The sequence below is a fragment of the Barbus barbus genome (assembly GCF_936440315.1).
Source record: "Barbus barbus genome assembly, chromosome: 1".
Classification (NCBI taxonomy): Eukaryota; Metazoa; Chordata; class Actinopteri; order Cypriniformes; family Cyprinidae; genus Barbus; species Barbus barbus.
The window spans coordinates 2,758,147-2,783,606 of NC_136729.1; the positions used below are offsets into that span (position 1 = coordinate 2,758,147).

The 25,460-nt window shown below is 38.2% G+C and overlaps 2 protein-coding genes across 2 annotated transcripts; both read right to left on the reverse strand.

Moving 5' to 3' along the window:
- Window positions 1-469: 469 nt before the first annotated feature.
- On the reverse strand, window positions 470-9,322 carry LOC306842503 (uncharacterized protein). Its single transcript, XM_079373420.1, has 7 exons — window positions 9,257-9,322; window positions 8,259-8,346; window positions 7,075-7,374; window positions 6,716-6,970; window positions 1,640-1,791; window positions 1,417-1,554; window positions 470-1,289 (listed from the first exon to the last, which is right to left on the reverse strand). Exons 2-7 carry the CDS (start codon window positions 8,296-8,298, stop codon window positions 1,125-1,127), a joined length of 1,050 nt encoding a protein of 349 aa, XP_079229546.1. The 5' UTR covers window positions 8,299-8,346; window positions 9,257-9,322; the 3' UTR covers window positions 470-1,124.
- Window positions 9,323-18,176: 8,854 nt separating this feature from the next.
- On the reverse strand, window positions 18,177-25,099 carry LOC306866340 (ATP-sensitive inward rectifier potassium channel 10-like; the record flags this gene model as incomplete). Its single annotated transcript, XM_079411468.1, has 5 exons — window positions 18,177-18,565; window positions 23,498-23,675; window positions 23,772-23,903; window positions 24,424-24,635; window positions 24,742-25,099. 5 exons carry the CDS (start codon window positions 25,097-25,099, stop codon window positions 18,177-18,179), a joined length of 1,269 nt encoding a protein of 422 aa, XP_079267594.1.
- Between the last annotated feature and the right edge of the window lie 361 nt (window positions 25,100-25,460).

Genomic DNA, 25,460 nt, shown 5'->3' on the forward strand with positions numbered 1-25,460 from the left:
CCTTCAGTGATTCTGCTTGTTAACAGGAGGTGTTCATCACTAATGATCAAACTTCAGTCGATTAATCACTTAATTATCTCGTTACACTGTTTCAGTGTTTCTTTAGTGTGGACACACTGAGCAATAATATTATAATAACATAATTTGCTGTGTTTGTTTCAAAATGTATTTCTTAAAGCATCTTCAGTGACATAAAGATGTAGCAGAAACTTAAGACTGTTTTGTATTATTTTTGTATTTATCTTTGAATTTTCTCTTTTTATTTTAGATTTGAGTGTCTTATTTTGTTCATCAAAGATAAATGTGAACTTCCTGTTTGTACTGCCAGTAAAAACCACATGCGGAAACCGTTAGCACTAAAATCTAGATTCTAGAACTAATATTACCTGAATATGTCAGTTTATCTTCCTTATGATCTAAATGAAATGGAGAGCGTTCAGTAAATAAATAACAGAGGAATAAAACAATTACTTTGCAAATTGCCTTTATTTTAAAAAAATACAACTGTTTAGTATTACAATATTTCATCTCCATTCCTAACTAGTCAGCACAGATTCATATACTGTAATGAGCAAATTAGATTAATTTAAACCTGTACCAGAAAAAAATTAATTCATGCATGAGCATCATAACATTTGTGATCAATTATTTAGCATGCTCGAAACGTCACCTGCCTAATGGATGTGCGCTCTTGGACTGTTTTTTGTTAAACACTTTTCAGAGATGACAACTCAGCTCAATGCTACTTGCTGAATTAAACATGCTACACAATGAAGTCACAGGACAACCGTTTGAAATGTATATCACTGCATACACTCTTAAATATAAAGGTGCTTTATTGTCATTGATGCTTCCATGAAGAATCTTTCCTGAAAGGTTCCTGTGATTATTAAAATATTCTTCACAATATATATAGTTTTTTTAATGGTCCTTCTATTGCATCACTACAAAAACTCTTTTAGAACATTTATTTTTAAGAATGTATACTGTTTCACAAAATAGCAGACAGCATACAGTGTGTATTGTATCCATCAATGATGCCTGATTCACTAGAATTAACATTAAAGTACACATTTTTTCTTTCTCAAAAAGATCGTCTGTGATGTCTCAGATATGTGTTTGTGTCATATCTCTCCCAGTTTGCAGTAAACCGTGTTTATTGGATCTGAATCGGGTTCGGCTGCCTGGTGAACTGTAGCTTTCACTTGAATAGTTCTGTCTTGTCCAGATTGCTGTTGATCCTGATTGTCTCTTATCACCTCCGCACTGTCTACTTGACATGCCTTGGTCTGAGCAAGACACAAGCCAACAAAGAAACAGGTCACACAGAGTTTCACTGCATCTAAACAGATCAAAGGACATTGATTCAAATTACAATCTCACTGTTCAGATGTGATTCAGTAAGATATTACATACATGTCGTGATGGAGTGTCGTAGATGGTTTCTACTTTGTTGCTGACAGTGTTGTTTACTGGAGATGTCTGGGATGCGGCCGGTTTTTCAACTGTGCTGTAAATTGTTTCATGATGCTGTTCAATCACAACACGGCTGGACTGATACAGAGACAAAAAACAGAGTTTTAAAGAAAAGAAATACAGTCATAACAAATAATTAAGTTCTGGGAGACAATTTGAATACCTGTGGATGAACTTTTGAACATTTTCTTCTCTTGACAAATACCACAATCACACCCAAAACCAAACCCAACAAAACACCACCAATAACGGTGACAGTGATCCAAACGGTGAGTGATGTTAAAGAGTGGATATCACTTCGCAGCTTTTCATGGCCTGAAAATAAATACAAATATTAATACACATTTTAGAAAAAGAAACAACAAAAAACAGCTATTTTCACTAGATTTTATTTCATTTAGTCTTGTTATTTTATTGTTTAATTTTTAAAGATTTAATAAAATTAAAATAACATAAGAATAATAAAATAAGCCTGATGTGCTTTCCTATAGCAGCTTATAGCCTAAAAACAATGTTCTGGATGGGAGAGGAGTCATGAACAAACAGGCCTTGCCGTCATATTAAGCTCCTCATCAACAATTATGAAGATGGAGCACTATTAAATCCGAAGCAAAAGACCACAGACTTCAGACACATCTCAGAAGAACAGCAGTCCTATCCTCTTGTGCAATTGGTGAGGTACTGCTTCAGTGGCTTTAGCCCCTGATTATTGCAATGATTTGTATCTTGAAAAGCGCTATAAAAATAAACCTGAATTGAATTGATTTGAATTGTTGAAATCCGCTGCTCTTTTTGAAGACTCGCATTATAAACGTCAAATAATGTAGCTTTTGATATAAATTCTTTCACTTTGTTCGCCATAGCGTAGTAGTGATGAAAAGGTTTTGCTGTAAACATACTGAGTTAAACAACCGTCTTTGCCTCGTCTGCTCTTTAAAACGCTGTCAGGTTAAAAGTTCTTTAAAGTCACGTCTTTACAACTTGTGCTTTTTTCTATTTCGTTTTTGAAGGCACAAAAGCATTCATTCATTTAGGTCGCTGCAGATTTAAAGCACTCATACTCTGCAGGTGGGACTGTCAGCTGGCAGACGTCAATAACACAATACTGTACAGCTCATAAAGTAATAAAGAAGATGTTCAGTGAAACTGATAACATGTCCCAGGTAAAAATAAAGTGTACCTGAATGCACAAGAAATACTTAAATACAAGCAAGTGCATTTGTAGTACATTCTTATTTTTTGTTCTAAATAAAATTGGAAAAGTTATACACTATTAATATACTAATTAAAAGTAGATTTTTAAAGCATATATCTTTTAAGCAATACCATTATAAACCACTTCTGGTACTTTATCCGAGTACAATTTTAGTGCTTTTAGTGCTAATTAGTTCAGTTACATAAAGTGTACTTAAGTAGCACAGTTAGGTAAAATGTACTTATAACTAGTACATTACTAATATATTTTAAATAAAATCAATTTAATTTAAATTTAGGATTACTATATAATAGTGTCTAACATTGAACAAATGTTTAAATCATTCAAAGGACACTTTTAAGAAATACACTAATAAAAGTCCTCTGTATATGTTTGAGGTAGTAACCTATACTTTATCTAAATATCAGTGGTATTTAGTATACTTGTGTAATTGCACTGTAGTAGGCTACTACTGAAGTAGAAAGTGTATTTATAGTGAAGTGGAAAGAGTGTATTTAAAGTGCATAACTTTTACAATTTTGGCACAAAAAAATAAGAATGTAGCTACAACAAATTTACTTGCTTGTATTTAAGTATTTTTTATTTTATTTTTACCTGGGAACACTCCTGCCACTGTTAGCAGTTTAGAGCTGGGCTATAGGATTCTTTACATATTGTGATGATATATACTATCAAGCAGTTTTTGGTGCAAACACATTGCCAACCAATCAAGAGCCTCCATGTTTGCCTTATTAGATAGTCACGTACTTGGTAAAACCACCGAAATGTTCTGTTTTCTGTGTCTTTAGGGAACAGTTACAAACATCAAACAGTGATGTAAGCACCCTTCTGTTTTTTCCTTCTGTTGTTCTTTCATACGAAACCAGAGGGGATTTTCATGAGCACATATCCACAGATGTGACAGCTAATAAAACACATGCTCGTTGCACACTACACTTACTCAATTAACATTATTAATAATCCCACCGGTCGTAACAAGGTTTTCATTTATAAAGCTCTAAAATCCTTACTGACTGATGCTTTAGTGCATTTCCTCCAAATATGAAAAAAATAAAGGGTCTCAATTAAATATGTGTAGTTTCACATGATTAGTGCAAATTGTCACATGACCAGAGCAGTTTATTTCCTGATTGCACCTTGAGAAGATGATGGCTGCATCAACGCTTCAAAACGAAAGTCTAGTATGTTAACATAACGATATGACAAAGATTTTTGGTACACATTATCTTTAAAGGGGTCATATGATGCTTTTTTAAAGATCATTATTTTGTGTATTTGGTGTAACAGAATATGTTGGCATGCCTTAATGTTCAAAAAACACATTATTTTTCAAATACTGTACATTATTGTAGATCCTCTATGCCCCGCCTCTCTCAAAAGCTTCATTTTCTACAAAGTCCCTATTTCCGACAAGCGCCGTCTGCTCTGATTGGCCAACTGACCCAGTGCATTGTGATTGGCTGAACACCACAAGCACTCGTCGGAAATGTAACGCCCCTTTCTATAATCATGAGCTTCAGCTTTGGAAATAAAAGCAAAGACAGTTAATGTCCTTAGTTTTACCATCAGTTCAAGCCCAAGAGGGGAACAGAGTCACGGGACAGACACAGTGATGAAGCTCGTATTTGTTTGTACACAAGCCGCGGTTAAGAAAGCTGACTACACTGTGATGTGACCCTGTCTCTCTCTCTCACACACACACACACACACACACGACGCGCAAAACTCCGCATTTGAACAGTCAAAAGCAATTACTTAAACTAATAACAAAACATACAGTCGCTGATTCAGATACAATATAAATCCAATAGCAGTTGTTAGTGAAAAAGTGCACTAAAATGTTGCAATCACAAAATATTGCACTAAATTAAAAGTTCAAATGTTACAAATAAGTTTCAACATTGATGTTGTAATACTGGTAGCAGTAATATAATAATTGTATGATATTTTACAATAAAGTAATAATTTAAAAATATGTTTATGGTTGTATTTTTTTTATTTTTATCTCAGTATTACTCTCAGCGTTGTACAACCCAAATTCCGGAAATGTTGAGACATTTTTTAAATGTGAATAAAATGAAAACTAAAAGACTTTCAAATCACATGAGCCAATATTTGATTCACAATAGAACATAGAGAACGTAACAAATGTTTAAACGGAGAAACTTTACACTTTTATCCACTAAATGAGCTCATTTCAAATTTGATGCCTGCTACAGGTCTCAAAATAGTTGGCACTTTTTTGCAACAAAGGGCTGAAAAAGCAAGAAATTTTAAAAAGATTCAGCTGGCAGAACATGTAGCAACTAATTAAGTCAATTGACATCAGGTCTGTAACATGATTAGCTATAAAAGGGATGTCTTAGAGAGGCAGAGGCTCTCCAATCTGTGAAAGAGTGCATAAAAAGATTGTGGAATACTTTAAAAACGACGTTCCTCAACGTCAAATTGCAAAGGCTTTGCAAATCTCATCCTCTACAGTGCATAACATCACCAAAAGATTCAGAGAAACTGGAGAAATCTCTGTGTGTAAGGGACAAGGCCGAAGACCTTTGTTGGATGCCCGTGGTCTTCAGGCCCTCAGATGACACTGCAATCACTCATCGGCATGATTCTGTCATTAACATTACTAAATGGGCCCAGGAATACTTCCAGAAACCACAGTCGGTAAACACAATCCGCCGTGCCGTCTGCAGATGCCAACTAAAGCTCTATCATGCAAAAAGGCAGCCATATGGGAAGTCCTCCGGGCTAAAGAGGAGGGAGACCTTCCACCATGTTATCAGCGTTCAGTTCAAAAGCCAGCATCTCTGATGGTATGGGGTGCATAAGTGCATACGGTATGGGCAGCTTGCTTGTTTTGGAAAGCACTTTGAATGCTGAAAGGTATATAAAGGTTTTAGAGCAATATATGCTCTCCTCCAAATTATATCTATAAGGCCTTGTGTATTTCAGCAGGACAATGCAAAACGTCTTAGGTTACGTATGTAACCCCAGTTCCTCGAAGGAACGAGACACTGCGTCAGGAGACGCTTCCCCAAAGCGTCTCCTGACGCAGCTCGAGTTCCTGAAGAGGAACCACATACTGCAGCTATTACAACAGCATGGCTTCGTAGTAGAAGAGTCTGGGAGCTGAATTGGCCTGCCTGCAGTCCAGATCCTTCACCTATAGAGAACATTTGGTGCATCATTAAACGAAAAATACATCAAAGACGACCACAATCTCTTCAGCAGCTGGAAACCTGTATCAGGCAAGAATGGGAACAAATTCCAACACCAAAACTCCAGAAACTCATAACCTCGATGCCCAGAGGTCTTCAAACTGTTTTGAAAAGAAGAGGAGATGCTACACCATGGTAAACATGCCCCCATACCAACTATTGAGACCTGTAGCAGGCATTAAATTTGAAATGAGCTCATTTTGTGCATAAAATTGTAAAATGTCTCTGTTTAAACATTTGTTATCTATGATCTATTGTGAATAAAATATTAGCTCATGTGATTTGAAAGTCTTTTCATTTTCATTTTATAAAAAAAAAAAAAAAAATGTCCCAACATTTCCGGAATTCAGGTTGTATAAGGGTTTTTAAAGCATTAATAGTAACCCTAGAATATAGTTTTGAATAGCTGGGCTAATATATATAACTATATTTATGACTGCAGAAATGGTAATTCAGTATACGCATTATTCTACTGGTCATTATTCCGACTATAAAAAAACATTTCACACACTTTTCCAAAAAACATTCAAAAATGAATTGATTATTTCAAAGGGTTACTAATGACACATTATCTGGATATTTTCATGTCAGCTAAATGAATAAATGTAAATGTAAATGTAATGTCTGAAAAAAATGGGATTTAAGGGGTTAATTGCATAAATACGTTAACTCGGGGTTTACAGGTGTACAGTGTGAAATCACAAACCTGACTAAGGATGAATGATTACAGGGAAAAGTACAACAGAGTGAGACATGACATTAGTATTGACAATGAGTATTTAAAAAAAAAAATCATGCTTACACATAATGTTGAGAGTCTGAGAATGAGTCTTGCTCACGTGGTTGTTGACGTGGCATTTGATGCCGCTGCTGTCCATTGCAGTGACAGTGATGTTAATGGAGGATAGAGAGGCTTGTGTCTTTGCACAGACATTTTGGTGGCAGTCAAACGTGGCCCAGGTGCCATCAGCTGAACAGTTCACTGCGGCCCAACACACTCCAGCAGACGAATTAACGTCATATTGATTCACTTTGATGACAGGCTCAGAGACAGTATCTGGAAAAACACCACAGATGAGTTAGCAGCAACATCTGAGCTGAGATACTGAAGTATATATCATGTTATAAGCATACGGTGTAAATGAGATGCATAGATCTTACTCTCCACTTTAAGTGTGAATGCAGCCAGAGGTTCTTTCTCCCACTTCTGAAGGGCCTCATATAGTCCACTGTCATTTTCCTTAAGGTTGTGTATGGTCAAAGACCAGTCCGAGTCGTTTAGGCTCATTCTTTTCACAAAATGAGGGGAAACTTCGTCTGAGTCTGTAAGCAGCTCTTTCCTGTTGAATCGGTTCCATGTAACTTTAGTTAGCTGATGTGACTGATTTCTGGGACTGATGCTCAGACGGATTGAGCTTCCTTTCAATCCATAACGATTCACTTGGCAATCAGCAACAAAACCTGCATGAAAAGACATTTACAATGGTCATGCATAACAGTTCAGTATATTGAAGATTGATATCTTTCTAAAATCGTAGTGAAACTGAAGACTTAAAACTCCCTAAAATTGACCAAAATAAAAACTTTGTTGCGACTTTGCAGTAATTCACCTATATATACACATTTCAGTTCAAACGTTTGGGGTCTGTAAGAGACTGCTCAAGAAACATTTCTGATTATTCTCAATGTTGAAAACAGTTGTGCTGCTTCATACTTTTGTGAAATCTGTGATACATTATTTCAGGATTTTTTGATGAATAGAAAGTTCAAAAGAATAGCATTTATTTGAAATCATTGTGAGAATTTAATTGTCTTTACTGTCACTTTTGATCAAATTAATGCATCATTGCTGAATATTAAAATCTTTCTGACCCCAAACGTTTGAGTGATAGAACTTAGGAAATATAAAATAATATAATATACAAAACAACAAGTATAAAAAAAAAATGCTTGAAGAAACCCCATACAGAAAAGTTAAAAGTATTCTTATATGTGGATCTATATCTCATACAGAGCTATCATACAACTTCCAAAAACTTAGTATTACACAAGCTGTATGGACTTATTTTTGCACTATACCTGTATAGGCTACGCTCTGAGAAAAAGAAAAAAAAAGGTATAAAAGCTGTCACTGGAGAAACATTGTTTAAAAAATCAGGCTGTGAATTCTCACAAAAATCTTCTTTTGTGTTCTACAGATGAAAGAAAGTCATGTGGGTTTGGAACAACACAAGGGTGTTTTGTTGAGAACTATTCCTTCAATAATTAAGTTTAAAAAGAACCTGTGAGGGGAATCTTTTGACTCTGTTTTGAGCTGGGAAATCCTTCATAAAGTAGATATGTACCTAAACTGAAGCAAAAGATCCACCGCAGAATGGGTTTCATAGCTGACAACTCGACTGAAAATAAGACACCAGAGTTCCTGTTGAGCACCTGCAGGCAGGAAACAGGAAATACACAGAAATGTAAATGTCAGCAGTGCAATTGTTCTGCAAAACAAGTTGAATTATGTACAGAGCACCAAACCAATTAAGCAGTCTAAATGAGTGAATAATTCTACCTCAACCGTTTAGACCAACTTTATGTCCACCAATAATGTCTTATTTTCACAATAGTCTCAGACTTCTGTGCTTCTGTAAAGCTCAACAAAATAGAAAATGAGCAATTACTTTAAGTACTGTATTAGGGGTGTTTGTGGGTGGGTGGATGCGCATGTGTTTAGTTATGCATAGCAGAGCATATCAGCGTAACTTTTTGCCTAGTCTGGTGGAAAGTTTGAACCTCCTCTGAGCTTGAAATGATTCTTCAGTCTTTTCACAGTGAGTCACAGACAGCAGAAAAGTTCATCTCATCTCTGTCAACACACACACTCTGATACACAATTATAGAAGTAATTCACATGGAATTTCAAAATTAAAATCTCACCTATACTCAATGAACACCACAAGCAGATATTATAGATTCTAAACAAAATCCTAAATATCACACCAGAAATTTGTGCTCTTATAACTCATGCAACTGATTGTCCATATTTTTACACAGAAATAAGCAGATTACACCGCAATCAGCTAAACCTATTTAACAGGGAACACTTGCTTTAACCAGTCGTTTCAACTAATGTAAACGAAAAAAAAACTGACATGTTGTCAAAAGTGCATATTACTTGTCAAATCCAGAATTGCAAAGCAGCAGACATTGTACATTCAGAAACAGCTGTGCGCATGCTGTCTATTTCAATATGAATTCAAATTAAACAGAATATGCATGCATTAACATATTACTAATTACATGTCAAAAGTATAAAAGCAAGAGATTGAGCACATACTAGAGCATAGGTTCTTACCTGCAAGATCTGTTGTAGTAAATGTCTTGAACAGGATGAGATGCAACGGTTTCCACTCTCAAACTCAAAAGTAAAGTCTTCCTGTTCATTTGCATGTTTGACACGGGTTCAGTTCTTTTTGTGATCCATAATATGAAAATGATATCATATGGAAACTATGATTAATAATTGGCAATGTAATGCAACATCTATCTATGTCTCTGGAGTGTTTGTACCTTATTTTTTCCCCTAAATTGTACACAGAGCTGGCTAGTAACGGATAACATGTAATCTGGATTATTTAATCAGATTCCAAAAATTCATTATTTGTAATTAGATAATCAGAATCAGAATCAGAATGAGCTTTATTGGCCAAGTATGTTTACACATACAAGGAATTTGTTGTAGTGACAGAAGCTCCACAGTGCAACAGAAAGACAGCAACAGGACAGGACACAGATAATAAAAACAAAATAACAAGAAATAGCCAATAACCAATGTACAAAGCAGCAAAAAAATAAAAAATACACAATATATAATATATAATATAGGCGACTATGTATGTACAGGTCAAGTATATGCAAATTAGAAATGAGAAAATAAAAATAAAATAAGTGAGTGTGGTGAATGGATAATGAATTAGGTGTGTGTTCTACGTTTATTTATTGAGTGTTCATGAGATGTATTGACTGAGGGAAGAAACTGTTCCTGTGTCTGGTCGTTCTGGTGCTCAGAGCTCTGTAGCGTCGACCAGATGGTAACAGTTCAAAGAGGTTGTGTGCTGGATGTGAGGGGTCCAGAGTGATTTTACCAGCCCTTTTGCTCACTCTGGATAAGTACAGCTCTTGGAGAGTGGGGAGGGTTGTACCAATGATTCGCTCAGCAGTCCGGACTACCCTCCGTAGTCTTCTGAGGTCAGATTTGGTAGCTGAGCTGAACCAGACAGTTATTGAAGTGCAGAGGATGGATTCAATGATGGCAGAGTAGAACTGTTTCAGTAGGTCCTGTGGCAGGTTGAACTTCCTCAGCTGGCGAAGAAAGTACAACCTCTGCTGGGCCTTCCTGACAATGGAGTCAATGTGATTGTCCCACTTCAGGTCCTGGGAGATGGTGGTGCCCAGGAATCTGAATGACTCCACTGCAGTCACAGTGCTGTTCATGATGGTGAGTGGGGGGAGAGCAGGGGGGTTTCTCCTGAAGTCCACTATCATCTCCACAGTTTTGGGCATGTTAAGCTCCAGGTTGTTAAGACTGCACCAGACAGCCAGCTCCTTAACCTCCTGTCTGTAAGCAGACTCGTCACCGTCCTGGATGAGGCCAATCAGTGTGGTGTCGTCTGCAAACTTCAGGAGCTTGACAGAGGGGTCTTTAGATGTGCAGTCGTTGGTGTAGAGGGAGAAGAGCAGTGGGGAGAGAACGCAGCCCTGAGGAGCTCCAGTGCTGATGGTTCGAGTGCTGGATGTGAATTTGCCAAGCTTTACTAACTGCTGTCTGTCTGTCAGGAAGCTGTTGATCCACTGGCAGACGGAGGTGGGGACGGAGAGCTGAGTTAGTTTATTCTGAAGGGTTTCCGGGATAATGGTGTTAAAAGCAGAGCTGAAGTCCACAAACAGGATCCTCACATAAGTCCCTGGTCTGTCCAGATGCTGCAGGATGAAGTGCAGTCCCATGTTGACTGCATCATCCACAGACCTGTTTGCTCTGTAGGCAAACTGCAGGGGGTTCAGTAAGGGACCAGTGATGTCCTTCAGATGAGCCAAAACCAGTCTTTCAAATGATTTCATGGCTACAGACGTTAGGGCCACAGGTCTGTAGTCATTAAGTCCAGTAATTTTGTGTTTCTTTGGGACGGGGATGATGGTGGAGCGTTTGAAGCATGAGGGGACTTCACACAGCTCCAGTGATCTGTTGAAGATCTGTTGAAGATGGGGGCCAGCTGGTCAGCACAGATTTTTAGGCAGGCTGGTGACACACCGTCTGGACCAGGTGCTTTCTTTCTTTTGTTCTTCCTGAAGACCTGGCACACATCGTCTTCGCTGATTTGAATTGTAGGTGTGGGGGAGAGAGGGGTTGCTGTAGTTGTGAATGGTTGTGTGGAGGGGTGTTCTGGGCGGGTGTGGGGTGATCGTTCAAAACGACAAAAGAACTCGTTTAAGTCGTCTGCCAGGTGTTGATTCTCCAGAGTGCTGGGGGGTGGTGTTTTGTAGCTGGTGATGTCCTTCAATCCTAACCACACTGAAGCAGGATCACTGGAAGAGAATTTGTTCCTGAGCTTGTCAGAATAATTCCTCTTTGCCACTCTGATCTCCTTTTCCAGTGTGTATTTAGCCTGTTTATACAAGACTTTATCCCCCTTTCTGTGAGCATCTTCTTTGGCCTGACGGAGCTGTCTGAGTTTGGCAGTGAACCATGGTTTGTCATTGTTGTAGAATAGATGAGTCCTGGTAGGAATGCACATGTCCTCACAGAAACTGATATAAGATGTTACAGTCTCTGTGAGCTCGTCCAGATCATTTGCCGCAGCTTCAAAAACAGTCCAATCAGTCAGGTCAAAACAGGCTTGTAAATCCCGCTCTGTTTCGTTAGTCCATCTTTTAACAGTTCTTAATACAGGCTTTGCAGACTTCAGTTTCTGCCTGTAGGATGGAATAAGATGAACCAAACAGTGATCAGAGAGTCCTAAAGCTGCTCGTGGGACAGAGTGATATGCGTCCTTTATTGTTGTGTAACAGTGATCCAATATATTACTGTCTCTGGTGGAACATGTGATGTGCTGTCTGTATTTTGGCAGTTCACGGGAGAGATTTGCTTTATTAAAGTCCCCGAGAATGATTAAAACAGAGTCCGGGTGTTGTTGTTCACTCTCTGTGATCAGATCAGCGAGTTTCTGTAAAGCTGTGCTCACGTGCGCTTGCGGTGGAATGTAAACACTCACGAGAATGAAGGAGCAGAACTCCCGCGGCGAATAGAACGGCTTGCAGTTAATGAAGAGCGTTTCTAGATCTGAGCAGCACATCTTCTTTAACACAGTTACATCTGTACACCACCTCTTATTGATGTAAAAGCATGTCCCGCCGCCGCGCGATTTCCCCGTTGATTCCGTGTCCTGATCTGCTCTGATCAGCTGGTAATTAGGCAGATGAATCGCGCTGTCCGGTATGTCGCCATTCAGCCAGGTTTCCGTGAAACACAGAGCAGCAGAGTTAGAAAAGTCCTTGTTTGTCCGGGAGAGCAGAAGGAGTTCGTCCGTTTTGTTGGGTAGAGAGCGGAGATTCGACAAATGGATGCTAGGTAACGCCGTTCTAAATCTGCGCTGACGAAGTTTCACGAGCGCTCCGCCTCACTTCCCCCGCCTGCGCGTCCTCCTGTAGCGTTTGACCAGAGCTATGGCTCCACCAACTACAATGTCCAGCAAAACGTCCGAAAAATCAAAAACCGGTAAAAGATTTTGTGGTGTTCTGCCGAATGTTCAGCAGATCATCCCTGGTAAAACTGATCTTATTTGAAAAACAAAAAACAGGAAAAACAAACAAAAACAATACTAACACTGAGGAGCAACGCACAATAGCTGCCATCAGCGGCGCCATTTTATTTTCATTTTATTTTCATTTAAATAAAATTACATTTTAAAATACTCGTAATTAGACTGCAGTTACTTTTTTATGGATTACATGGTTACATATTGTTGACACATATTTGACACAAGTCCTCATATTTTTTTTCCTTTCTAAAAAAGCATTGCGCTTATATACACTCTTCCAGTTTTGTGGATGTTCACATAAAGAGCAGTCATTAGTCAGGTGTCAGGTGTTAGTCAGGCCTGAGGTGGATCAGAGCGCCCAGATGGCGCTGACTGAGGGTGAGCTGAGGGACTGACAGGCACCAGCGGAGACAAGGCTTAGGAAATGCCTGGCATAAGAGGAGTCACTTAAGAGTCACAGGGAGTTTAGGAGACACAGGAGAGCTGGACGGAACCAGACTTAAGAGACATTGGAGCAGCAGCGGCTCGCCCATAGAGGGCGCTGGGGCGCCGACCTCCCTGCCAGTTTTTTATTTTTATTTATTTTTTTATTTAATAATAAGAAGTTTTTAATAATCTCTCATTTTGAAAAATGATCCGTGTTAATGACATGCTATTAATGGTTTTACTTTAGAATGTGTTTAGAACTCTCCAGAATGATATTTGCATTCACTTCATGTTGGTGTAGTAGTAGCCAATAGGCTGTCTTCCCTGGGCGCCAGTTCGCTCAGCCCTACAGTGCTGGAATTTAAGCCAATGGTTCCCCTGTTGCTACGCAAAAAAGTTTATATTTTGCCAATCATCGTCGTCGAATTTTATGGTTTGGGGGCGCTGAAAATATCGCCCCTAGTACCAAGATTAGAGCAGTGCACCTGCTGCGCGGGACATTTACCTCAGAGGAGTGCAAGTGCAGTATGGCAGCGCCGGCGACGTCGAGTAGCATTAATGTAAATAAAAAAAAGAAAGAATTTTTAATTCAGATATTTTTGTTTAAAAACATTTTTTGTAAATTTTACTGATTTTAAATGGTTAACTTTTAAGGAATTAATTAGATTAATTATTACTCAATTCTAATTTGTTAAATGTATTTAATAATTTTGAGTGAATATAGCGTATTCATTTTTATGCTGTCATTCTCTTACTCACTCAGTCTCTCTCTCTCACTCACAGTCACACACCACGTTTCACACACATTTGCCATTAAAATATTCCAATCTCAATAGGAATGTAACTGTATGTTTGGTTTGCTTTTTTTGTTTCGAAGTTCTGAGCTGGATTACTGTGTTTCATACTAGTTAAAATGTTAAAATAATTTTTCTTCTCATACTTGGTGTTCTTCAAGAATGTTGTCCCAGCCTTTCTTTGAGAGCCTTCTCTCTTTCTCTAGTATCAACACAGACTGTTATCCATTATCCAATTTGTCTACAGTGAACTTTAAAGATATGTAGTCTACAGCTGGGGATTGATTAAAGAACTAGATTGTTGTATTTCCTATAATAATTTATCGTTATGCGTTTGCAGTTTTTCTATCTGGACACGGAGCATAATAAACATGCAACTTGTTCATTATCATTACCTGTGAAACTGTTGATTTCTACATGGCATACCTTTTTAATTATTAGCTTTTCGTTAAACTTATAAACCTTCTGCAGTTCCTTTACAATCACCAGTTTGGGAAACCTTGATGTAATGTTTAATTCACTTCAATTGTTAATAACAACAAATGGAATACTGTTCATTTTCTATTTTTATTTATTATTTCATTTATTTATTTAGTTTTTATTTATTTATTATTATTATTTGTATTTAGATTATCCTATTTAAATCAATGAGATACACAAGCTAGGCCAAAAGTAATCTATAAATAGTTTGATTGCATTTGATATACGTTACTAACTACAATGTTTGATATGTAATTTGGGATCAGTAACAGATAACAATTTGTAAGTAATCTATCCAGCTCTGATGGTACATATTAGTACCTAAAGTGTACATATTACTATAGTGCATCTTAGTACTTTATATGTGCATACAAGTAAATATTATCTTAGAATTGCATATTAGTACTTTAAAAGTGTACATATTAGTATCCTAAAGTGCATATTAGTACCTTAAAATTATATAGCCTACCTTAACATTACATATTTCCACCCTAACGGGCATTTTAGTACCTTATGTTTACATATTAATACCTTAAAAGTGACTTATACGTAGTACTTAAAGTAGATCAGTACCTTAAAAGTGCATATCAATTCTCTAAAGTACATGTTAGTGCCTTAAAAGTACATAGTTGTATCTTAAAGTGCATATTAGCACATTCAAATTACATATCAGTATACCTTTAAAATAATACATTAATCTGAAAGTGTACATATTAGTACCCTAAAATCTACATATTACCTTTTGAAAGGTCCTCATTAATGGCACACAATAAATATTGAGATATACATATTAAGTAGAGAACTACATACATCTAAAATATTTTGATTCCCAGTGTGTATATGTGATTTCATACAGTTGCTCAAAGAAAAACAAATACTGTGCATACTGTAGAGTGACTACGGATTAAGCCTGAACTCACCACAGATGCATCTGCATCACAATTTCATCTTTCATTTTCATGATGCTGGGAATTCTAGGGAATAAACGCCGGGTGTTTTTAACACTCACCTCAGAATCACACCAGGTGTTATGAAACTGTGATTTAACACTGTTCCCTGAACACATTGATAACACCACTGTGCAAATGTTTCAAAACTACTCATTTATTAAAAACAATCATCTGAGATCATTAGCACGTAAAGTGAAAGTCCAGTTATGAAACAGGAAATTCAAGAAACAGATGTTTCCTTACAGCCACAGTAGATAAAACCAAATTCATTCTTTTTCAACAACATAAATCATCTGAATAATAATAATAATAATGCGTAATAAATAATGTGGTTTATATCACTTGCAAGCTGGAAATCTTACATATGATCTCTCATTAAATTAATTCTATAAAATTACAATTCACCTCAATAATTTGTATTATGGGGAGTTTGTAGACTAACAATCATGCAATGGATGAGCAATAATATAATATAATAACAGTGGTACTTGACTTCATAAACAGCTCTTATTTAATATTATTATTATTATTATTATGGTGGTTGTTGTTGTTGATTCATAGGCACGTTGACTTTACAATTTCTGTAATTCAAATGACATTCTTTTCAATCTTCACATATAAAAGGCCATGTACAGTTAAGTTGGACTCAAACAAAATATCAAAAATAAAGCCTCCTCCTCAAGTTAAAGTGCTTTTAGTATTGTTAACAAACATCTTTATTTTTATTCCAGTGACAAAAGATCAACTATGGGGAAAAAAACTAGATCTTTACCCAAAATAGCTCTATACTGGCACTGTTAGACACAAATATAGATAAAAAAATCACATCCAACGCAGTCTCTCAAGAAGACACGCATGAGTTATTCACTCTAAATGTTGTACCTTTGCTCTATCATTAACTACAGTACAGTGGTTTAAATATTATGATTTCTTCCAGTCAATGACATGCAACCCTCCAGTCCATTGGAATCCATAATCCTTCAGCAAAAATAGATCGATATCCATATGTTTATAAAATCAGGTTGTCCATCAGAGTTTACAGAATAGTTGTTCTTCTCAGAGTGTCTCAAATCTGTGGCACTGCTTTTCTTGGCCACAAGGTGGTGAAGTAGTCCTTCCTAGTGAGCAGGTCCATCACAAGAGCATCTGTTGCTGTTTTGTCATGAATAAAGCAGCAGATCTATGTTGAATCATCATTTGATTCCACGTGGTCTAGTAGTTTAGTAGTTTACAGTATTTCTCATTTACAAACTCCAACTATATCCAGAATGGAACACTAGCATACTAACATGTGTATGTAGCAAACTATTTTTTTTTTAAGTATCATGTGAAACAATATGCATTATGCATTGATAAGAGTTTCAAATAATCCTATGCGACATTGTTTTCATATTGTCATCAAAAAATTAATGTGCATTATTTTGCAGTTGTTATTACATTTTAATAAAACTTTTTGAAGCCAATAAAGAAAAATAGGGAAATGGGTTCCACAACTGGTTGAGCGTCTAGAACAGGGGTGTCCAATCTCGGTCCTGGAGGACCACTGTCCTGCAGAGTTTAGCTCTAACTTGCCTCAGCACACCTGCCTGGAAGTTTCTAGTGTGCCTAGTAAGCTGGTTCAGGTGTGATTAATTGGGTTGGAGCTGAACTTTGCAGGACTAAAAGGTTATTGTGTGTCTCTTGTATGAAAATAATGTACCATCTACATTAAATTCAACCCTAAAAGTAACCGATAGTGTTAACAAAAGCAACTGTGAGATAATAACACATTTGCTGAGGCAACCATGCTGTTTTAGCTTGCTTGCTTGCTTTGAGCTCTTTTATCATTAGTCATATTTTAGGACACTCTTTGTTTCTCATGGCAAGTGCAGTGCTGTACCGGGAGAGCTATCGAGCAAGTTTACTATGTCAGGAAAGTCATACATATTGAGCTGATTATGTGATTATTATGTGCAAACGTCAAAATGTATTACTTGTAGAGCTGGGACGATACATCGATTCTGGATCGATTCTGAGATTTTCAGAATGCGTAGCGATTCCTCAGGAATCGATTCTGAGCCTAGATTTTAAAAGCAGATGGCGCTCTAATCTAGTTTTTATCCGCACACTCAAATGCTCATGAAGAGCGCTTGTGTCTGTAATCTGCACCTCGGCTCAGAATGCTTTTATGTACACACAGCCCACTGTGAACACCCTTGTAATTCACTTCAAACTTTTCTAATTTTATGAATGATTATTTTAGGTTCAAGTGTGTTGTTCAAAGCTCGACTCCAGAGGAATGGCGATGCATTCGGAAAATCTCAGAATCGATGCTGAAACATTTCTTGATTCGTGATGCATCGATGTATTGTCCCAGCCCTAATTACTTGTAATCATAATCTGTGTGAATAGTTATAAAAGTTGTTGGTGCTTTACCGCCATAGTGCTCACTGCAGTGAGTTATGTATAGGTATGTTTTTGGAGTTTTCCAGAAATATAGGTCAAGGCATGTTTTCCTATAATTTTGCCATAGTAGATTATCTGTGTGTTTTGTTCATACAGAAAACTTGCATGCTATGCACAGTATACGTACCAGAAACAACAAGTATGCTAGTGTGCTATTCCGAACATAGCCGTTCTGTCTTTATCTTCTCTATTACATGCTTGTATGCCAGTGCATTTCAGCGCTAGCCAACTCTACTGGCACCCTACCTTGTAAAACAGGTAAGCCTAGTGGCATCAAAAAAAAAGTTGGCTAACACTGAATCAAACAAGAACTCAAGCAATTTATCTGATCCCCCATTCACTCATTCATCTCTGTTTTCCACTCTCTAGACGTTACTAATGCGGACACTGAGCTGGTCTCGGACATGCCCCCTTTCCTCCCGGTAGCTCTCCTCCAATCGCATCTTCTCCATATCTGCCCCTTGGTCTCCACCACTATTGCCTTGTTGTTGGGGAGACTGGGTGTTTGGAGGCGGAGCTTGTTTAAAAAGGGGCGGGGTCTTGGTCTTGGCAACCTTGTCAAAGAAGGCAAAATCAGCGACATACTTTCCGGAGGAGGAGAGGGAGACGACAGGAGGAAACTCGTAGCCCCACAGGATCTCGTCAGGCAGGTAGGAGGTGCGCACTTGACAGGTGGCCGAGGTCGGCTCCACGGTAGCGCTCATTATCACAAGCAGCTCAAAGTCAGCCAGCTCCGGATCCGTCCACCCGCCACCTTAGAAAGAAGCATACACAGTGAAATACACAACAGAAATTCAGTAGCGGATAGTGTTCATCCCAAGTCGTCCCAAACATGTATGGCTTTTTTTTCACTATAGCAACTGAAACGGTGCAGCTCTCAAATCTCATTCGCGCTTGAACATAAGCAAACCTAGTGTGTTATATCTAACAGATTTAGAGTAGGATTTGTCTATTTTCATTTACATTCGCTTATTGAATGAAACTTGGATATTCTTAAAAGAATAGTATAGAATATTTATCATGTAAATACATACTTTATTCAGTATATTACGTATAATGTGAACATCTGTTCATTAAGCCTTATTTTAGTTAACTAAAATTAAAAGCATGAAAAAACATTTTCATTCCTTGAAATAAACTAAACGGTTACACTTTATTTTATAGTGTCCTTGTTACACTGTAATTATACATTTAAGTACTGAGTAATATTAAAAAACTACATGTACTTACAATTTGGTTAGGGTTAGGATTAGGGTTTGGCTTACGGTTAATTGCACATAATTATGCATAATTTAGTGTTATTATAATAGTAAGTAATGTAACGTGTAACAAGGACACAGTGAAATAAAGTGTTAATCTTCTTGATAAACTAAAATAACTCAAATTAAACCTGAAATAAAAAATAATTTAATGAAAATTTTAAAGATATTTGGAAAAAAAACTATAATAAAAATGACAGAAATACACAACATTACTTAAACATACTAATAATGCCTAAAAAATGCACAAATAACACTGATATTATATTTAGGTTTTATTTAGTTTTTCTATTCTATGTAAGTACCTAGAGCTTCTGGAAACCATACCATACTTATTTGTGTGTTTGTGAACAATTGGTGAATAAAGCAAATATTGATTCTGATTCTGATTCTAAAGTTAAGAAAGACCAACAAAATTCTCAAAACATTTGTCCCCTACAATAAAATTTGACACCATGTACACACTTTAGATTAAAACAGATAGTTTAAGACGATTCAGACAGTAAGACAATCAACAAATTATGTAAAAATTCACATAATGCGATGGTACATAAGGAAACTTATAGCTCATACCAGCAGAAATAGAAATGCCTTCACTTGTAAACATGCCATTCACCCACTGACACACACACACACACACACACACAATCGCACACACACCTGCATCAACATCCCACATTCAGAGCGAGAGACCGTCATCTGTGCAAACAGTCTCTCCTTTAACCCAGAGCTAGTTCTGCATTCTGCGAGCAAAAAACATGGGGTTTCATAACCCACAAACACACAAGATCATGCTCACAATCATGTTTTACAGTGCCCCCAAAAAGTATCTGACACTTGAGTCACACTTAGAAATGCTACTGAATTACATTATTAAATATTTAGTTTAGTATCATTTATTTTATTGTTAATGCTGAAACAACAGATGATAAATGGTGAGGTTTTTGGAATGTCTCTGGGTGCTGCACTACAGTAATTTCTAACATTAAAAGCTCTATTTATTAAGATACATTTCAATCTATCAATAATATAAACTTGATATGCACACGAGTAGTGGCAAGATTCTTCAAAAATCGTCTGTGTTCCACAGAATAAAATACACAAGTCATACAAATTTGGAATGACATGAGGGTGAGGAAAGGATGACAGAAATGTAATTTCATTTGAACGTTTCTTTAACACAATGTTTGAGGGAAAATACTCACAATGTGATATTTTGTTTTTCTGCAATATATAGTGACAATATATACACGTGTGCATCTTACAATACAGCGTAATACTTGATTCTCAGAAAATGAACGAAGGCTCACAAAGATGTTAAAACTCTATATCTATTAAATTAAATCGCAGCTTTCATGATTTGATGATTGCCCTATCATTCAGCCCTATCATAATATTATAATTCGATATATCATACAACACTGGTTTGAAACCACAAGTAAAACATATTCTTTGATTCAAACAAACATACACAAATACACATTCATGAGAAAACATCTTGTTTGGTGGTTCATATAGCTATATGCTGAGTTGTCACTGGGCTCCAGCAGAGGCCCGTGTCTCTTCTTCTCAGTCTCTTACGCAAACACAATGCCACATTCAGCAGACTGGCAATATTTCATTTACTATAGATTCACACACACTGGTGCACTGGCGCACATCCATACACGTACGTTTACACACAGCCACTCAGGCACATACAGATTCACACTGTAATGCACCGGCACGCTTTCGGACACGTTTTTAAGGTCTGTGCCAGTTTCTTCATTCACATGCAAATGTGCTTATTGGAGCATTCTGAATAGCTATTTCTACTTCATATTCAGGTTTTTAAAGAAAAATTTAACGGTCAACATACAAAACAGAGTCATTTCTGGGAGGACACAATGAAACGGGAAGTCATCACGAGTTTCATTTGGATTAGGTAGCATTAGGCGTAAGTGGCGTCTATTAAATATAACCCTATACCATATAATCCGACTACAGTCAATTACACTTGGCGATCTTGCTAGACTACAAACACGATGAGACAGAGGCATTGAGATGAGAGAAAAAGCACAACAGAAACCATAAATATACACGAGGATATACAGGGAAAACTCATAGGCGTGCAAGATGAGAGTTGCATTCAGTGAATCAAGTGTAAAAGCGGGGACCGGAGGGTCTGATAATTTGGGCCCTCGATGGGGTAGAGACTGGGACCGTAACTGGATCCATGACCTGCGTGTCAGCACCAGGAACTGGGCTGCTTTGTGCCTCTAATGAGACGCTCTGGCACGCTCTCATACACACATTCCAGCCAAAGAGAGAGAAATTATAAAAGAAAGAGGGAAAGCTACGTCTATAGAGAAAGTGAATGTGGGCTAACAGAGAGAAAAACAGATGAAGGAAGGATGAAGACAATAAATGCAGCTCATCTGCCAATAATAGAAACCCCAAGTTCCTGTAAACATGCCCCCCTCACCTAAGTCTTTATTAAATTTTCTACAATTCACACTAAAATTCCAGAGAGAATGTGAAATCCACTTCTGTCCTTTAACCTCGCAATATTCAATTAAACGTCTGCAGTCTTTCCCACACAGGATTTCTATGATTCCCAAATGCCAATCCTGACACCAGAGGTCCTTGCTGAAAAACGTTGTCTTAGCTGGTTTAAGCTGGTTTTCCAGTCTGACCAGCTGTCAAGCACTCAAAATCCCTTAAAACCACTAAAACAGACCAGCCTTGTGGCTTGTCCAGCACGGTTCTGATTATGACACGCAAACCTACAAAAACTAAATTAGTGCTTGATGGAGGTAGATCTATTCACATTTAGTCTCATAATAAGTGAATTTGGAGGTACCTCAATAAATAATTGTGGAAGCATTGAAAAGCAAGCTACATTGGCTGTTGGTTGGATGGATGATTACTTCTGATAATTGTTGCTGTTTGGTAGAGTACTATTATTATTGCTCAAACTGAAGCAAGGACTGGAGGGACAACAGCTGTCCTCCTCAAATTCACAGACGATGAGTGGAAGACACATTCCCACATCTGAAACTTAGGGCTCAAAGAAAAAAGTTTTTCCCACTTATAATTACAACATTGTGGTGGTGTTTATTTGTGTTTAACTTATAAATACACAAACACATCATTACATTTTGTTGTGGACCAGCAAGCAACAACCCAGAGCACTCTAACAACCACTAGCAATTCTCTAAAAACCAAAGCTCTAGCAAGCTACCCAAACACCCTAGAATCATAGCAGCAAGTTTTGTGCAGGCAAAAAATACATGTACAAATCTAATTCACATTTATCCTCATGATTAATCAAGGAGAGGCAAAAATGGAAACATAAATTGAGCCCCTTTGTCTAGCCACGCACACTTGATTCAGGTGTGAAGTGTCAGTGGAAACAGGGCACCGGCATGTGCTGAAAGTGCCAGAACTCCCTGAACCTTCTGCCTGCAGCGTGACCTCTTCACTGAAACGGAGCTTCTCTGGTGTCTTTGACACCTCTCCCCACACTGCTGTTTCACGTTTCTCTTGCATAGCACTCTATCCTCAGAGCAACTCTGCTGGAGCCACGGGGGTCGGTGCCCAACCATGGTGTCCCTGTTCTCAGGTGTATCCTACTGACAGTCTTCATCTGCCACCAGAGCCAGCGCCATCTCTGCACTCTCACACATAGAAGCTAAGCTTAGTGGTAGGTTTTCCAATGTGAAAAGAACTAAGAAAAATGCGTTTGACAGATGCTTTTATTGAAGTTGCATTTGCATTTATAGTACACATGCTCATGGGTTCGATTCTCAAGGAATGCATGTGGGTTCAATTCCCAAGGAATGCATGAACATCAGTTCATGTATTCCCTGGGACTCAAACCCACTTTCTTTTGGCATGTGTTTTTATCTAAAGCAAATTACATCACATTGTCATGGGTTTGATGCGCAAAGAATGCATTCCTTGGGAATCGAACCCGTGACCATGGCTTTACTACCACTGTGCTCAACTGTTTGAGCTACAGGGATCTCAAAATTCCTGTAATGTGATGGGTTTGAATCGTGCATATATAAGGAAATGGAGAAGTGTTGTCTAGTAGTTCAAGCTTAAGGCTGGTAACCAGATGGTTGCTGGTTCATTCACCGAAAAGAACGATCCATGAGCCAACAGAGCAAGACACCTAAGGTTGCACCAGCTGAAACTGTGCCTGTTCTGTTTTACATTTACCCATTTGGCAGATGCTTGACCCAAGACCTTGGCATAGCCCGCACCATGCTCTTCCAGTTGAGCTACAATGATACCAGTTCAACTTACAGTAGAAAGTAATGAATACATTTTTTGAATGAGACAATTCTAGGCTTAGGCTTTCCAACATTCTAGGCTTAGGAATTCCAACATGACACCTTATTGTTCCATTTACCCTCCTTAGTTCTCCTAGGCTTCCATACCTTTGGCAGCCCAGGCCCGCAGTGGGCTGTTGTCATCTATCACGTGGTAGAAAGTGAGGGGCAGGATGAGGAAGGGGCTGTCACTGGACATGTCCACTTGGAAGGCTACATTTCTCTGATCCAGACGCACCGTCTCACCCTCTTTAGTCAGCGACGTCTGCAGAAGCTTACCTGTTACCTGAGGAATCCCAGGAATTGGACATTTGATAAGTTGCACATACACTACCTTGGAAATGAACATGAAATTCAATGTTATTTCATCAGATGTCTTTACCTGGCAGCCCAAAAGGAGGCTCTTACGCATGTTAGCGACACGGATCATAAGACAAGGTCGGCCCTCATGATTGGCGACCACAGCATGCTGACTGAACTTCACTGTCTCACCACGTTTCTTCGGCCGTGCTACCTACATACACCAGATGGAAACATAAATGCCTTATTAGATCTGAGAGAACTGTACAGGTCACTGAATTATATTTTTTTAATCAGATATTGTTCCAGTTCCATCCAGTTCCAGTACGGCTGCATGTTTAATCACAATACAACCAAAATGCCGCTACTTGCAAAGGCTTATTTAAATAAAAAGGTGCAATGAAACTCGGTACTTCTAGTGTTTTCAGTGTCTCAGAGCAGCACAGAGCAGAGCAGTTCACAACAAATGCTGCTCCACACAAACTCCAACTCTGTATTTGCTGTGAGTTTGGGTCACTTTTACATTTAGGAACTCAACATATGTCAGCCCTCTTCCCAAATATGTTATGAGAAGCACTTATAAACAGGCTCATGTCAGGTTTTCCGCCATAATAGACACATGATGGTTTAACATTTCAAAATATTAAGACAACCAGAAATAATAATATTGTAACTGTTCACTTGCTACGTGCTGTAGCAACTTTTTACCCAAATTAATTTAGTTTTAGTTGTACCTTGGCAAGGAAGGTTCCAGTGATAAAGATTTCCATCACCATGGTGATGACAAGCTGGACAATAAGCAGGATGATAGCAAGTGGGCATTCCTCAGTGATGCAGCGAAAGCCATAACCAATCGTGGTTTGTGATTCCAGGGAGAAAAGGAAAGCTCCAGTCAGGGTTTGGACCTGCATCACACACGGCGTGTGGTTGGACGGAGGGTCAAACTCTAGTGAGAAAAGGACAAGAAACAAAGACATAGAAGTAACAGGATTGCAATATTTATGAAAATAAATATCCAGGTCCTATTGAAGAACATCTCCTTCCCTCCTCACCTAGCAAATCTCCATGCACAAGTGCTACCAAGTACCACAGCACTCCAAAGACAAACCAGGTGCCAGCGAAGGTGGCGGAAAACAGGAAAAGCTTGTAGCGCCACTGCATGTCCAGAAAGGTTGTCCATAGGTCACGCAGGTAAAGCGTCCCTCGGCCGCTGACGTGTTCGATGCGTACATTGCTCCGCCCATCTTTAGATAGCACCCGTCGACGGCGTCTCAATGCCGCAGGTCCGTTTCCTGTCGAAGCCCCGCTTCCTGCACCTAGGAGTGGCTTTAGAACATCTGTCTGTGTCTGGGAGTGGCAGACCTTCTGTGGGGAGGGGCTACGGGAGGAATGGGGCGTGGCTGAGGTCATAGCTAGGAGGGAAGAGAGAGATGGTTTAAAATAAGTAGTCTGATTTCTTCTACCTTCCTGCAGACTTGAGTTCCAGGGTTGCAGGGTTTGCAGGGTTGGCTAGCCCTGATTTAAAATGTGCATGTACACAGGTCATGGGAAATAAAATAAAAAAAAGGGTTATTTATAACACATCATATGTCTTGACTCTTCAGTCTAAACTCTACAAATTAACTAATATTGATTGATAACGATTAAACTGATATTTGCACTACTTTCTGAGGTCAAATCTGCAAACAGAGATTTTGAACTAAGAGCTTCATAAATCTTTTCTGAATTAAAACTCATCCACTGATGTAGTTGTTTGTGTTCAAAATGCAAG